Source organism: Micromys minutus, assembly GCF_963924665.1.
Source record: "Micromys minutus genome assembly, chromosome: 2".
Lineage (NCBI taxonomy): Eukaryota > Metazoa > Chordata > Mammalia > Rodentia > Muridae > Micromys > Micromys minutus.
This window is the reverse complement of record NC_137971.1, coordinates 46,824,250-46,837,577: the sequence shown is the minus strand read 5'-3', so window position 1 is coordinate 46,837,577 and position 13,328 is coordinate 46,824,250. Positions and strand designations below refer to the sequence as shown.

The following is a 13,328-nucleotide window of genomic DNA, read 5'->3' as shown; positions in this document are numbered from 1 at the left end:
AAATGGATGAATTCCTAGACAGATACAAGATATCAAAGTTAAACCAGTACCATGTAAATCATCTAAATAATCCCATAACACCAAAAGAAATAGAAGCAGTCATCAAAAGCCTCACAACCAAAAAAAGTCCAGGTCCAGATGGGTTCAGTGCAGAGTTTTATCAGACATTTATTGAGGATATAACACCAATACTCTCCAAACTATTCCACAAAATAGAATCCGATGGAATACTACCTGACTCATTTTTTGAGGCTACAATAACCTGTGTTCCTAAACCTCACAAAGACTCTACAAGGATAGAAAACTTCAGACCAATCTCACTTATGAACATTAATCAATAGCTTCTTTTCCTATATTATTGTTGCATATATACATATGTGTATGTATATGTACCCACAAATACTTAATTACAACCTTAAAAAATGTATTTGAAAAAAAAAGTTATACCAAGTTATTTATATTATTTTGGGCTGTTTTAAAGGATGTTGTTATCCTAGTTTTTTTCTTGGCTCATTAATCATTGCATAAAAAAAGGCTACTGATTTGTTTGAGTTAATTTTATCTCCAGCAAATTTTCTGAAGGTGTTTATCAATTGTAGCAGTTCTCTGGTAGAATTTTTCACGTCACTTATGTAAACTTTCATATTGTCTACAAATAGCAGTATTTTGACTTCTTCTTTTCTAATTTGCATCCCCTTGATCTCCATGTCACCTTGAGACCTCATGAGCAGGATTACCACTGCCTATATTTCCTTTAGTATTACTGTCTTCCAGGCTTTCATTTAAATGGCTTAATAAGCTCTCCCAGTATCTTTTCCAACTCCAAAGGTGCAAATTCTCTAATTCCTCTGCCCCTCAAAACAGAGTCAGGATTATAATAGGAACATTCCCATTTTCCTCAGTGCCAATTTATGTTTGAATTTAGGTTCTGTTCTTGGGATAAAAGATCCCAGCAAAGAAACCAACAAAAAGCAAAACAAAGAAACAAAACTACAGGGAGGGAAATGTTTATTTGGTTTACAGTTTCTGATTACATCCTTGAGGGGAATTTAACACAGGCAAGCAAGCAGGTACTCACACCACATCCACATTTTGGAGCACAGAGAGATTAAATTCTGCTTATCTGCTTGCTGGCTTCCTGCTTTCTTCACTCACATACAGAGAACAGGGGATGTAATGTTGCTCTCCACATTCCTGGTAGGTCTTCCATTCTACCTCACTTGAGGGAAGCAAGACAGTTTCCCAAGGCATGCCCAGAGGCTATCCAGATCTAGGCAATCATTTTAGGCTCTTCCTACATGATTTTAGGTTGTGGCAAATATACAGTTAACACACACACACACACACACACACACACACACACACACACGTGCATGCATGCACACACACACATATTCACACACAAACTCACATGCACACACAGAATAAAATAATAAATAATCTAAATAATAATTTATAAACCAAAAAGATAAAACTTAAAAAAATAATCATCACTAGTAACTATACATCATTCTTTGACAAACTACCAATTATGAAGGAATATAATTATAAATGTTTAGATAAAACTACATTTAAAAATATTTATTCTTTGAAAAATAAATATATATACTGCCTTGATCATATTCAAATCTCATTTCCCTTGTATTTCTTCTGGAACAATCTTTCTTCCTAACATAACTTGCTGCTATTTTCACATCATTTTAAAATAACCCACTGAGTTGAATTAAGATTCTTGCATGTGAATGGCTGTGATGGCAGTTACTGTGTATTGGGCAGCTTACCACAGGAAAATGAAGGAATAAAGCAGTCTGCCACTCTGTTAAAAACCATTAAGTTCCAATGATTCCTCAGTTAGAGTTGGATGGACCACTAGAATGTTTCATCTTCTGCAGCTCTTCTTCTGGTAAACAAAGTATCTGTGAATTCATGGTTTCAATAGCCATGCCATTCTTTGAATATAAAACATCATAGCATTCACATCACCCTCATCCTCTTACATCCTCTCTCCTCCTTGTCCATGTAATTAGCTTATTCTTGGGGGATAGAGAAATCATATAGATGTCCATCTAAAGTTGAGTACTTAAAATTACTTATTCTTAGCACCTTGACCAGTCATGAATCTTTGTCTTGTCCATGTCCCACTGACAAGAGGCTTCTTTGACCAAGGCTGAGAATTGTACTATCTAAAAATATAAAATATAAGTTCTTAAAAGACAGTTTCAACATATATCCATTTGTTCATCTGTTTGAACAGAATTTTACTTTGTAAACCAGGCTGATATTGAGCTCATATAGGTCAATTTGTGTCCAGTGCTGGGATTAAAGTCATGAGCCACCTGCCCATTACTGCACAGTTATCTATCAACAGAAAATTATCAGTAGACTCCCACAAATTCCACACCCCCCACTATGATGATAATGGAATAACACTCTATAAACTGTCAACACATCCTCAATTAAATGCTTTCTTTTATACATTGCCTTGGTCATGTTGTTTCCTTACAGCAATAGAACATTAACTAAGACAAAGTTATAGGAGTTTTCTGGAGGAAAACCTTGTTTTAGAATCCTTAATATGAAAAATCATATCATTTTCTGATGAGAGTGCTTTTACTTCATCCTTTTCTATTTGTAACTTCTCTATCACTTTCATTTGCCTTACTGCCTAGCTAAGATGTAGTGTACTCAAATGAACATGAGTGCAGAGTGTAGACATCATTGCTTTGTTCTAATTTTAGTGGGAATGATTTGAGTTTTTGCTCTATCTTGGCTTTGGATATGTTGTATGTTGGGTTTATTATGTTGAAATATGTCATCTATCTCTATATTGTATAGAAGTTTTAGGATGAAGTGATGTTATGTTTTGTTAAGGCACTTATTGCATCTATTGAGAAAATCACGTGGTTTCTATCCTTGAGTCTATTCATGTGTTGGATAACCTTTACTGATTTACATATGTTGGACTATTTTAATATATCTTGATCATGGTGCATGATCTTTTTAATGTTTTTGAATTAATTTTACAAATATTTTACTACTAATTTTTTAGCCTGTGTCCAGCAACATTTACTATAATTTTCATTTTTGTTTGGGTTTTTATCTGATTTTGTTACCAGGGTAATCCTAAATTTGTAAAAAGAATTTGGAAGTATTTCTTACTTTATATCTTACAGAATAATTTGAGGTATATTGGTGTTAGTTCTTTGAAGGTCTGGCAGAACTTTGTACTACCCTGAGTATTTTTAAGTTAGGAAATTTTAAACTACCGACTTTATCTCACTGATTGTTATGAGTCAGTTTAAGTTATTTACTCTATTTTTATTTAAGTTCATTAGATTATATAAATCTAGAGTGTTATCCATTTTTTTTAGAATTTCAAGTTTAGTTGAATATATATATATATATATAAATTTTCTCATTGTTATGTCATAATTTTTTTTCTATCTTTCATTTTATTAAATTGTATCTTCTCTCCCTTTTGGTTAAATTGGATAGAGTTTGTTAATGTTGTTAATCTTTAAAAAAATCTTGGTTTCATCGATTCTTTTTATTTAATTTTTCTTCAATCCCTTTTTCATGAATTTCAGTCCTTATTTTTGTTATCCCTTCCCATGTCTTGTTTTTAAATATTGTTTGTTCTTGTTTTCCAAATCTTTCAAATATATCAAGTTATTAATATAATATTTCTAGAGTTTAAAAATATAGGCAGTTACTGCTGTAAGCTTTCCTCGTAGGACTGTCTTCATTGTGTCCCATAGAGTTTTATATGTTGTTTTCATTTTCATTTTCATTTAATTGTAGAAATTAAAATGTTTTCCTTTTCACAATTATGAATTTAGTTTCTTAGTTCCCGTAGCTCTTTTTTTTTTTTTTTTTTTTTTTTTTTTTTTTGTAGTTTCTAATTCTGTTGATATAAGGTTTTATCTCACTGTGGTCCAAAGAATTAATTATGGTATTTCAATTGTCTTGTATTTGTTGAGATTTTCTTTATGGCCTAATACATGAATTATTTTGGAAAAAGTTCTGTGGACTTCAGAGAATAAATCTATATATACTTTAGTGTTTAGATAGTATTTTCCTTAGATATCTGGTCATGTCTGTTTTATTTATGATGTTATTTAACTCTATTATTTCTCTGTTTATTTTGTTTTGTCTGCAAAATTTATCTATTGGTGAAAATGGGGTATGAAGAAAATCATCTACCATCAAGATGCAAAGAACAAACTTGCTTTATGTTTAATAGTAGTTGCTTTATAAATTTGGGCACAGCAGAAATTGTTGAATAGTATATTGTCCACTTGATGAATTCTTTCCTTTCCTTGATTGGTATCAAGTTATCATCTTTATCTTTTATGATCATTTTTGTTTGAAGTTTATTTTGTTGGATACCAGAATAGCCATTTCTATTTGTGTTTTAGTTTTCTTTGCAGGGATACCTCTGTCTGTACTTTAAATCTGAGGCAATTTCTTTTCTTTTATGTTGGTTTCTTCTTCAGAAGCTCTATCTCTTTGTTGCATTATATTTGTACATCTTGAATTATTTTTCTTATTTCATACAGGTATTTGTGTCTTTGTGGTCTTCATTATGGCATTTATTTTTATGAATTTTTGAGTTCCTTCAACATTTTTGTAATTGCTCCTTTTCCTCCTCATTCTCCCCTTTTACTATTTTGTAGGGGAAGAGTAATGAAGAACTTGAAGTACTGGAAAGTGAGTATGATCTGTATTCATGATGTGAAATTTCCAAAATATCAATTAAATTATTATATAACAAAACAATACAAACACCTCCAGCTGTCACATGGATGAAACAACAACAAAGTATTTATGCTGATTGAAGTAACATAGATCAAGATGAGTATGGTATGTATTTGCTTATATGTAGATACTAGCCATTAACTAAATAATAATGAAGGTACACACCATAGATCCAGAGAGTTTATGTTTAGAGGAAAAATATAGGGGAAGACATATAGATCCCCCTAAGAAGAAATAGAACAGATTTTATGATAGACTGGGAGAAGTGATAGGATCAGGAGGATTAGGTGAGAAGGTGAAAGGGAAAATGATGTTGAATCAGGGAATTCAGGGCAAGATAGCTATAATGGAGAGGGGGATTTGAGGGCGTAGTATGAAAACCAGTGCTGTGAAAATCTCCTAAAATGTATGAAGAGGATCCTACTGAAGTCTCCAGATAACAAGAAACAAAGTTTTACATGTCATCTCTTGTAACCAAACACAGGTACCAGTAACACTACCAGTTTACCTCCAAAAGGGTTCTTGACCTAAGCACAAAGGTTGTAGGTTATCAAAAGAGAAATGTAAATACCAACTGAGCCACAAACTCTTTAATCTACAAGGCTGTCCTGCCTACAAAATATGTTAGGGCAATAGAGGCCTCATAATACTTGTGAGAGTAAACAGCAATATCTAATTTGACTTAAGTCTCACTCCGTGAGATGCAACTTATACTGCTTGGGTATAGAACCAGAAATTAGATAGCCCCAAAACCTCGAGTTACACCAAATGCTGCTGTTCTTTTAAAAAAAGCAACAAAAATGTGACTTCTAATGATATAATATACCTTATCACAATTGCAATAAGATCAGTGCCTTATTCATCTATCATCAGAGACATTTCTTCTTGCAGCAGATGGAAAAAAAATACAAACATTACACAGAGAATAAGCAAGAGAACTTGGAACACTTAGCCCCAAATGGGATTTCTCCTTCAAATTCTTCCCATCGGAGCTCAGGGAGCATGACAGAAGTAGAAGCAAAGAGTATAATAGCCAGAGAGTGTGTAGGACAGCAGTAGAACAGGCCCTATAAGTCAACTGAGCATAGCTTTTTGGAACGCAGAGTCATTTTGAACAGAGACTGAAGCAGTAACAATGGGTTTTTGTACCAGGTCCTCTGCATATAGATTAAAGCTTACAGCTTAGGGTTTTGACAAGACTCCCAAGATTGTGAATGAGTGGGCTTTCAATTCTTATGTCTCATCTTGGCCTGTTTTCCTTCTCTTGGTTTGGCTTGTCCAATGTTGATGTGTCTGATTTTTGTTTTATTTTATTATATTATGTTTTGTTAAAATAAACCAAAAATGTGTTGGTGCTAAATTTGGGGTATCAAAATTGGTCCTTGCACATAGTGACAAATTCTTCCTAGAATTAGCAGGATTTTTTGAAGCAAATCCTTAGAAACCCATGGGAGATGCACATTGCATCCACCATGAGGTTTTTGGGTGTCTGGGGCCTATGGGTGTGTGTGATGCTACCTGAGGGAGGCACATGTTTTTCTATGGTCCTCAGGTTCTTAAGTCTATTGTTTGAAAATTTTATAATGAATATAATGTATTTTGATCAGGATCACTCTTTCTTCTTTCACTTCCAATTTCCTCCTTACCCCTTTACCACCCTCCCTCCTCTCATTTCATGTATTCCATTTGAAACCTGCTGAGTCCACATTGTGATGTCAGTATTGATCAGGAACTACATACATGAAATGTCAAATAATTCTCCCTCTTTAGGGAGAATCAGTTGGCATGAGGTCCTCATCTAAAGGTGGAAACTTGTAGACTTATATTTTTTAAGACCTTGTTTAATAAGAGCACTTAAATATTTAAACTTTATTCTAGCCTACCACCTACCAGAGGTAGTGGAAAGGAAAAATTATTAAAGCAAATGAGGATGTTGACGTGTTTAGAAATAGTTCTTTGAGGTGAATCCAATTTGTTTTGTTAGTTCAAATCACATGAATCTGCAGCAGTGGTTCTATTGACTCGAAAACATCATTCATGAATCAGGCACTGCCAATCAGCCTGAGTGTGTAGAAGTAGCAAGAAGCTACCAGAATACCACCTTGAGATATTTGGGATATTTATTTCTACAAAGTAATGACAAAGAATAACCAGCAAAGGTGGCAAGGCAAACCAATATCACACAGTATCGTCAGCAAAGATCAGTATCAGCAAAGCCCAACAAAGACCAGCAAAGAGTGGCAGGTGAACCAATACCACACAGCATTGTTCACTTTCTGTTGGGTTATATTGATATCCTTCTCAAGCATCATGTGTTCTCTCAAGTGGGCACTCTAGAAAAACATCACAGAATCTTTATCCATGCGACTTCCAGAAAAACATCATGTGTCTGTTCTCAGCAAAAACATCCTCTTATAAGACAGTTTCCAGTAAAACATCATATGACACAGCTGAGTCTCCAATGAAACCAGAAATTTTGAGAAAGTTCCACTTCAGAAACTCATTACTGCCTCCCAGTACATGATAGTGATTGCCTGGTATAGGTATTGAGCCTAAAGCCATAGCTTCCTGTGAGTTCTTATATGCAATTGCTGTGCTATGTCTGGATGACACTATTTTGCTATAATTATTCATTGCCCCTGGTCTGTACAATTTATTTAATAAAAGAATTTCTCTGATGGATTTGTCATATAGGAAATGTTAGAAGTCTAAATTGCATGTGTACATTCCATTAATAAACAGAAGGTATAATAATACTATGAAATATAAAGATTTTATAATCTACATCTAACCTAATTATCTTCAGAGTACTGAAATGTCACAAGCATCATTATTAATGACATTTAAGAGATGGAAATACTGAGGTTGAGAGTAATGTACACAAAGACACAAACTAGTAAGTGACAATGCCAGAATTCTGCCACCCAACTTTTAAAAACGTGTGTGTGTGTGTGTGTGTGTGTGTGTGTGTGTGTGTGTGTGTGTGTGTGTAGGACAGAGGACTACCTTTGGGAGTCAACTCTTTCTTTCCACCATGTGGGACCAGAAGATAAGGACATAAACTTGATAAAAGTAGTCCATTGAATGATGAAACTTTGAAATCTCAAACTAAATTTTATTTTATGATACCAACACCAAGGTTATAATAAGGATAAGTAATTCTTTTCTTGAATTTCAGTTTCTTATCATAAACTGGCAGATAACTTGGTGCTCTGACTAATTCACTTACAGATACTATACACTGCAGGTCTGTTAGAGCTGCTGAATTATTTATTCACAATAGATATTTGAGAGACTGTGTATGCATATAAACTGATTTCTATGTATACATATACATTTACTGATGTCAAGTGATATTACCAGCTAGCCATTCTGTCTTGCAAAAATCCTTTGACATCTTTGATTTCAAGTTTATCACCTAAAATTGAGTTTTGGGGACTGGAAGAAACCTATGTCCTTTGCAGACAAATGCATTCAAGGTCAGGCATGTTATGATATGGTGTCATCACAGGGGAAGTTAGGAATTGATGCACATGGAAAACTGGGCCTTTAATTATTAGAAAGATCTCCATGACAACCATGATGCCAGAGAACAAGAGTCTATGGTGTGTTTTCTCTAATTGGCCTTTCCTTTACACTTTGGTTCTCCACAGCATATTTAAGAGGATTCCCCAGTGTTGCTGTCTTACTTTGTGTGAGCAGCCAGCTAGGTTAATGGCCAAAAGTATCTGTTAGAAATATACAAGTGTCCCTCCTGGAAAACTACTTGAAATATTGGCAGTTTCAACATTTTGCAAGAACTCCATCTTCCTGCAGTTTCTGGAGACGGTCAGAGGGTAAGACTTGCAGTTAGAATCAGCTATCTCTAGTTCCTTCATTTTTACAGGAGGACTATTTTATGGGGAGTAGCCTCTCCCATTTTTCTCCTAGCCCCTCTTCTAACCTCCATATTTTGCATATTTTCCCTCAGTTTCTTTTTGTACTTACTCAAATAATCTGTTGTTTAGAGAAAAATATATCCTGTGTTTAAAATTTCAGGTCAGTGTCTGGGGTGAGAGGTTCTTGATGAATTCTTAACTATGTATTATACATGGATTCTGTTACTTTCCATTTTCTATGTATTAAAATGGGGGTAATCAGGTCAGCTTGGGCTAAGAGGTTATCTGTAAAACCTAGGTGATGTTAAAAGCTAAAAGTGGATATCTGGGTTAATAATAAGAATTGGCTGTTTTAGATTTTCGAAGACCAAAGCCTGATTCTCCATATATCACAACTTTTTCAGTCCCTGAAACTCACTATGGCATTTTTCTCACCAGGGTGATGTTTCTGAAACAATAGAAATTATATTCTATCCAGATGCATAGCTTTGGTTCATGACTTTCAGTTGTAAGAGACAAACCAAGTCTTATGATATGGCAGAGTACTCATGCACAGTTCCAGTAGACTGTTCAACTCCAAATAGTTCTCCATTGTCACTTTTGGTGGCCCCAGAGACACCAGCTTTAGCAGTGAGGATGTGAGAGATGCCAACTCTAGTCACAGGTAGTACTGGTCTAGGTGACCACTCCAGGCTCAGGTAGTGCTGGTCTAAGTGTCCACCCCAAGCACAGGTAGTTCTGGTTTATGTATGCATTAAGTTTCTCTTACTCACGTTTTCCTTACTTAGCACCCACATTTGACTTACTATTCCCAGCACATTTCACTGAACTCGGCATGTTATTATTATATCATCATTGATAAGCTGTACATACTCAGCCAATTTTTTAATAGCCTTTCTACTTTAAATTGTTTTGAGAGTTGCTAAACACCCAGAACACTAATAAAAAAAGTGAGTACAGTCTTCTCCCCATTTTCCAACATTTCAATAAATTACTCTGAAAAAATACTAAGAGTAAAAATAGTAGTTCATAAGTTTTTATTCTTTCCTGGAAATCATGGGTTACATAGAATATATGTGAGTGTGCCTGCCCATCTCACCAGAATGTTGTGAGAGAGTGACATAAATTTCAACCATCTTGGGTGATTCACTTATGTTTATTAAACTGACCAAGTAAACTTATGTTAAAAATGTCACCCATGAGAGTTTATAATTCCAAAACGTTTCCATTAAAGTTAACTCATCTTGGATGACCTGAGAAACCACATTGTTCAGTGTATAGTATATAGAAAGATGAGTAAGTTCGTAAGACGATATTGAAAATTCAGCAAAACTAAGATTTTGAGTTTCATGTTCAAAGTTGAACAATACAGGTTGATAATACACTCAACATATACTCGTGGTGGATGCACATGTAAGTGAACATAAGACTTAACACTAAGGAGAACTCCTCCCTCAGTCCCCTATTTTCAGCACTGTCTTCTATATGGCACTTGGTGGATAAAAACAAATGCAGGAGCACCATTGGGCACTCTGGCAGTTAGAAAAATTATATGAGATAGAAATTAATATTCCAATAACTATCTACAATAGTTATTGAGACCTACAAATAATGTTTGTAGGGCCTAGTTCCTCAAGGGGTCGTTGATATGTCACCTTTGTTTCATTAACTGCATTTTACATCGGGAGGTGATGGCAACAAGAATAATCGCTAACATTATTAGAGCTTTGCCATGTTGTGTCCTTCATGTCATTCAGTCTCTTGAGCATTTCTAGAGGAACTTTAAAAATGCTTCATATAATGTGTACGATTGTATGTTTATGTGTGTATGTATGCACATGTAAGGCTCTCTGTTAATCTCTGAATATGTGTGTGAAATAGAAAAAAATAGAGAAAGAGACAAACAGAGACATTGACTACATATGTAAGAGCAATTATACACACAAACTTATACAAGATTAGGAGAGTGTTTCTTTGTACTCATCAGAGCTGTGGTGCTTGTCCCTTGCTGATGTAGAAAATATAGTTCACACAGAAGGTGCTGCAGTACTGTCTTTGTATATTTTGGGACTATTAACACACACAGTTAATTTCATTTTATTATTTTTGTCTTAACTAGGTTTATCATTCATTTTCATGACTTTAATTTATAATTTCTGTTTAGAAGTTACACTTTATCCCAAGAGAATATCAACATAATAATTTCCCTATAGTGAGTTAGATCTTAGATTCTATTGGTGGAGGTTTACTCATTCCACAGTAATCTAAATTACTAAACTTGTCATTTGAAAATTCTTATCAACACATTTGTCTTTGAAATGTCTATTTATTCCTTTGGTGCATGTCTTGTCATTGTGAGAATAATGAGCTATCAATGTTAACAGTGCACTTGCTTTCCCGCTGAGTGTCAGTATATTCTGAGACTCGTTTGCACCTCAAAATACGTGAGAATTACAAATCATGATACTTTCATCCGGGCCAGTTTGGGGATGTTGTTGTGTTAAACAAATTTGTGAAAGATTAAAGAAATTATTATAAATCATGCTGATAATTATTACCAGTTAAAGTATTTTACAGCAATATCAGGAAAAGAAAATGTAGAATTTATTTTGGGCCCTATACATAATACTTTCACAGAAAGAATGATTCTTTTTACCATACGCCATAGCAACATAAGCTTCTGTTACAGAACATTGTGTCAGAATTGCAAATCACAACTGTATAATCTAGGTCAGTCTGTGTGTGTGTGTGTGTGTGTGTGTGTGTGTGTGCGCGCTTATTTGTGTTTGTACACGTTCTTGTGTGTGATCACATTATTTCTTAGGCATTGTAGTAAGAAAGGAGTCATTAAAGTTTATATGTCTGTCTTTAATGTAATACTCCAATGTCACTTGAGTCAGCAATGCATCGTCTTATTTCCCTTTTGATTTTAGCAGCACAAGCACAGAAGTAATGATTGGGGAAAGAAATATTACCAAGATCACACAGTTCATCCTTCTGGGATTCTCCGATTTCCCCCAAGTCACAGCACTGCTCTTCATCACATTCCTCACCCTCTACATTACAGCACTGACCTGGAACCTGTCCCTTGTTGTCTTAATAAGGATGGACTCCTGCCTCCACACACCTATGTACTTCTTCCTCAGCAATCTGTCCTTTATAGACTTCTGCTACATCACCTCTACAGTCCCAAAGATGCTTTCCAACTTCTTCCAGGAAAAGCAAACTATCAGCTTTGTGGGCTGCATAGTTCAATACTTTATCTTTTCTACTATGGGGCTGACTGAATCTTGCCTCATGACAGCCATGGCCTATGACAGGTATGCTGCCATTTGTAACCCTCTTCTCTACTCATCCATCATGTCTCCCAGCCTCTGTGCTCGGATGGTGATGGGAAGCTATACAGCGGGACTTGTAAGTTCTTTATCTCAGATATGGGTTTTGCTGCAGCTTCATTTCTGTGGCTCTAATGTCATCAGACACTTCTTCTGTGACATGCCCCAGCTGTTAAATCTATCATGCACAGACACTTTCTTTGCGCATGTCCTACTTGTCATATTAACAATGTTGTTTGGTTTCTCAAATGCCTTAGCCATCATGGTATCCTACGGCTATATTGCCTCATCCATTATGAAGATCACTTCAGCGAAGGGCAGGTCCAAGGCCTTCAACACTTGTGCATCTCACGTGACAGCTGTTTCTCTTTTCTATAGTTCTGGCATCTTTGTCTATTTGAGCTCCAGCTCTGGTGGCTCCTCCAGCTTTGACAGATTTGCATCTGTCTTTTACACTGTGGTGATTCCCATGTTGAACCCTTTGATATATAGTCTGAGGAACAGGGAAATCAAAGATGCCTTGAATAGGTTGCAGAAAAAGACAATGTGCAGATAAGGTTAAAGATGAGGTTTCACCACGATCCCATGTCAGAATTACAATCATGTGTACATGGCTGGAATGCTACAAAGTCTGGTATGCCAGATAAAAATGATTTTGAAGCAGACAATATGCCAATATAAATGAACAATTGATTTGGGACATTTGAAATACATCATTTTTAGTACTAGCAGCATAATTTCCATGTTATAAATGAGCTATTTCCTAATTAAATACTCTACTTATAGGTGTTTTAGAAATCTCACATTGAGAAATTTGTGGATGCCTGAAAACTGTTAAATTACAAGAAAGGCCTTCAGAGAAAATTCTTGATCAAATTTCTGATCTCAGATTCTACGAGTTCTGTGACATCAGTATGGAGATGTAGTGCACAACCTGGGCCATCACCATCGATTATTCTGTGATCCTGAGCAGGTGAGGATGATCATATGGAAAGTCTCCTTTTGAAAGAAACAAAGCCATACATTGGCTTCTTGTGCCTTTTAGGAGGACTAATCAGAAACAGCTTGATTATGTCAAAAACTCACTACTTAGTCATTTAATAACATGTAGGTCAGACACAAACATGAGAACTTGAATAATGAATTAAAAATGTAAGAAAGTTATAGCTTCTTCAGCATCATTTCCTTGTTCTGATCGTTTGATCTTTTGAATCTTGAAGTTATGACCTTTAGCAGTATCTTATGGGCCAGAAGGAATTTATGAGATGGCCAGACCTGATTTCTCTTCCTTTTCTACATCACAACCAGAAAGTTTACCCTGGATTGATAGATCCAATCAGAACACTCCAAGAGTATG

General features: G+C 35.2%; 1 protein-coding gene across 1 annotated transcript; it reads left to right on the top strand.

The window, feature by feature from the left end:
• Positions 1–11,588: 11,588 nt before the first annotated feature.
• LOC308417560 (olfactory receptor 5AN1-like) lies at positions 11,589–12,527 on the top strand (the record flags this gene model as incomplete). Its single annotated transcript, XM_080912932.1, has 1 exon — positions 11,589–12,527. The coding sequence occupies one exon, from the start codon at positions 11,589–11,591 to the stop codon at positions 12,525–12,527; it is 939 nt and encodes a 312-aa protein (XP_080769058.1).
• Positions 12,528–13,328: the final 801 nt, after the last annotated feature.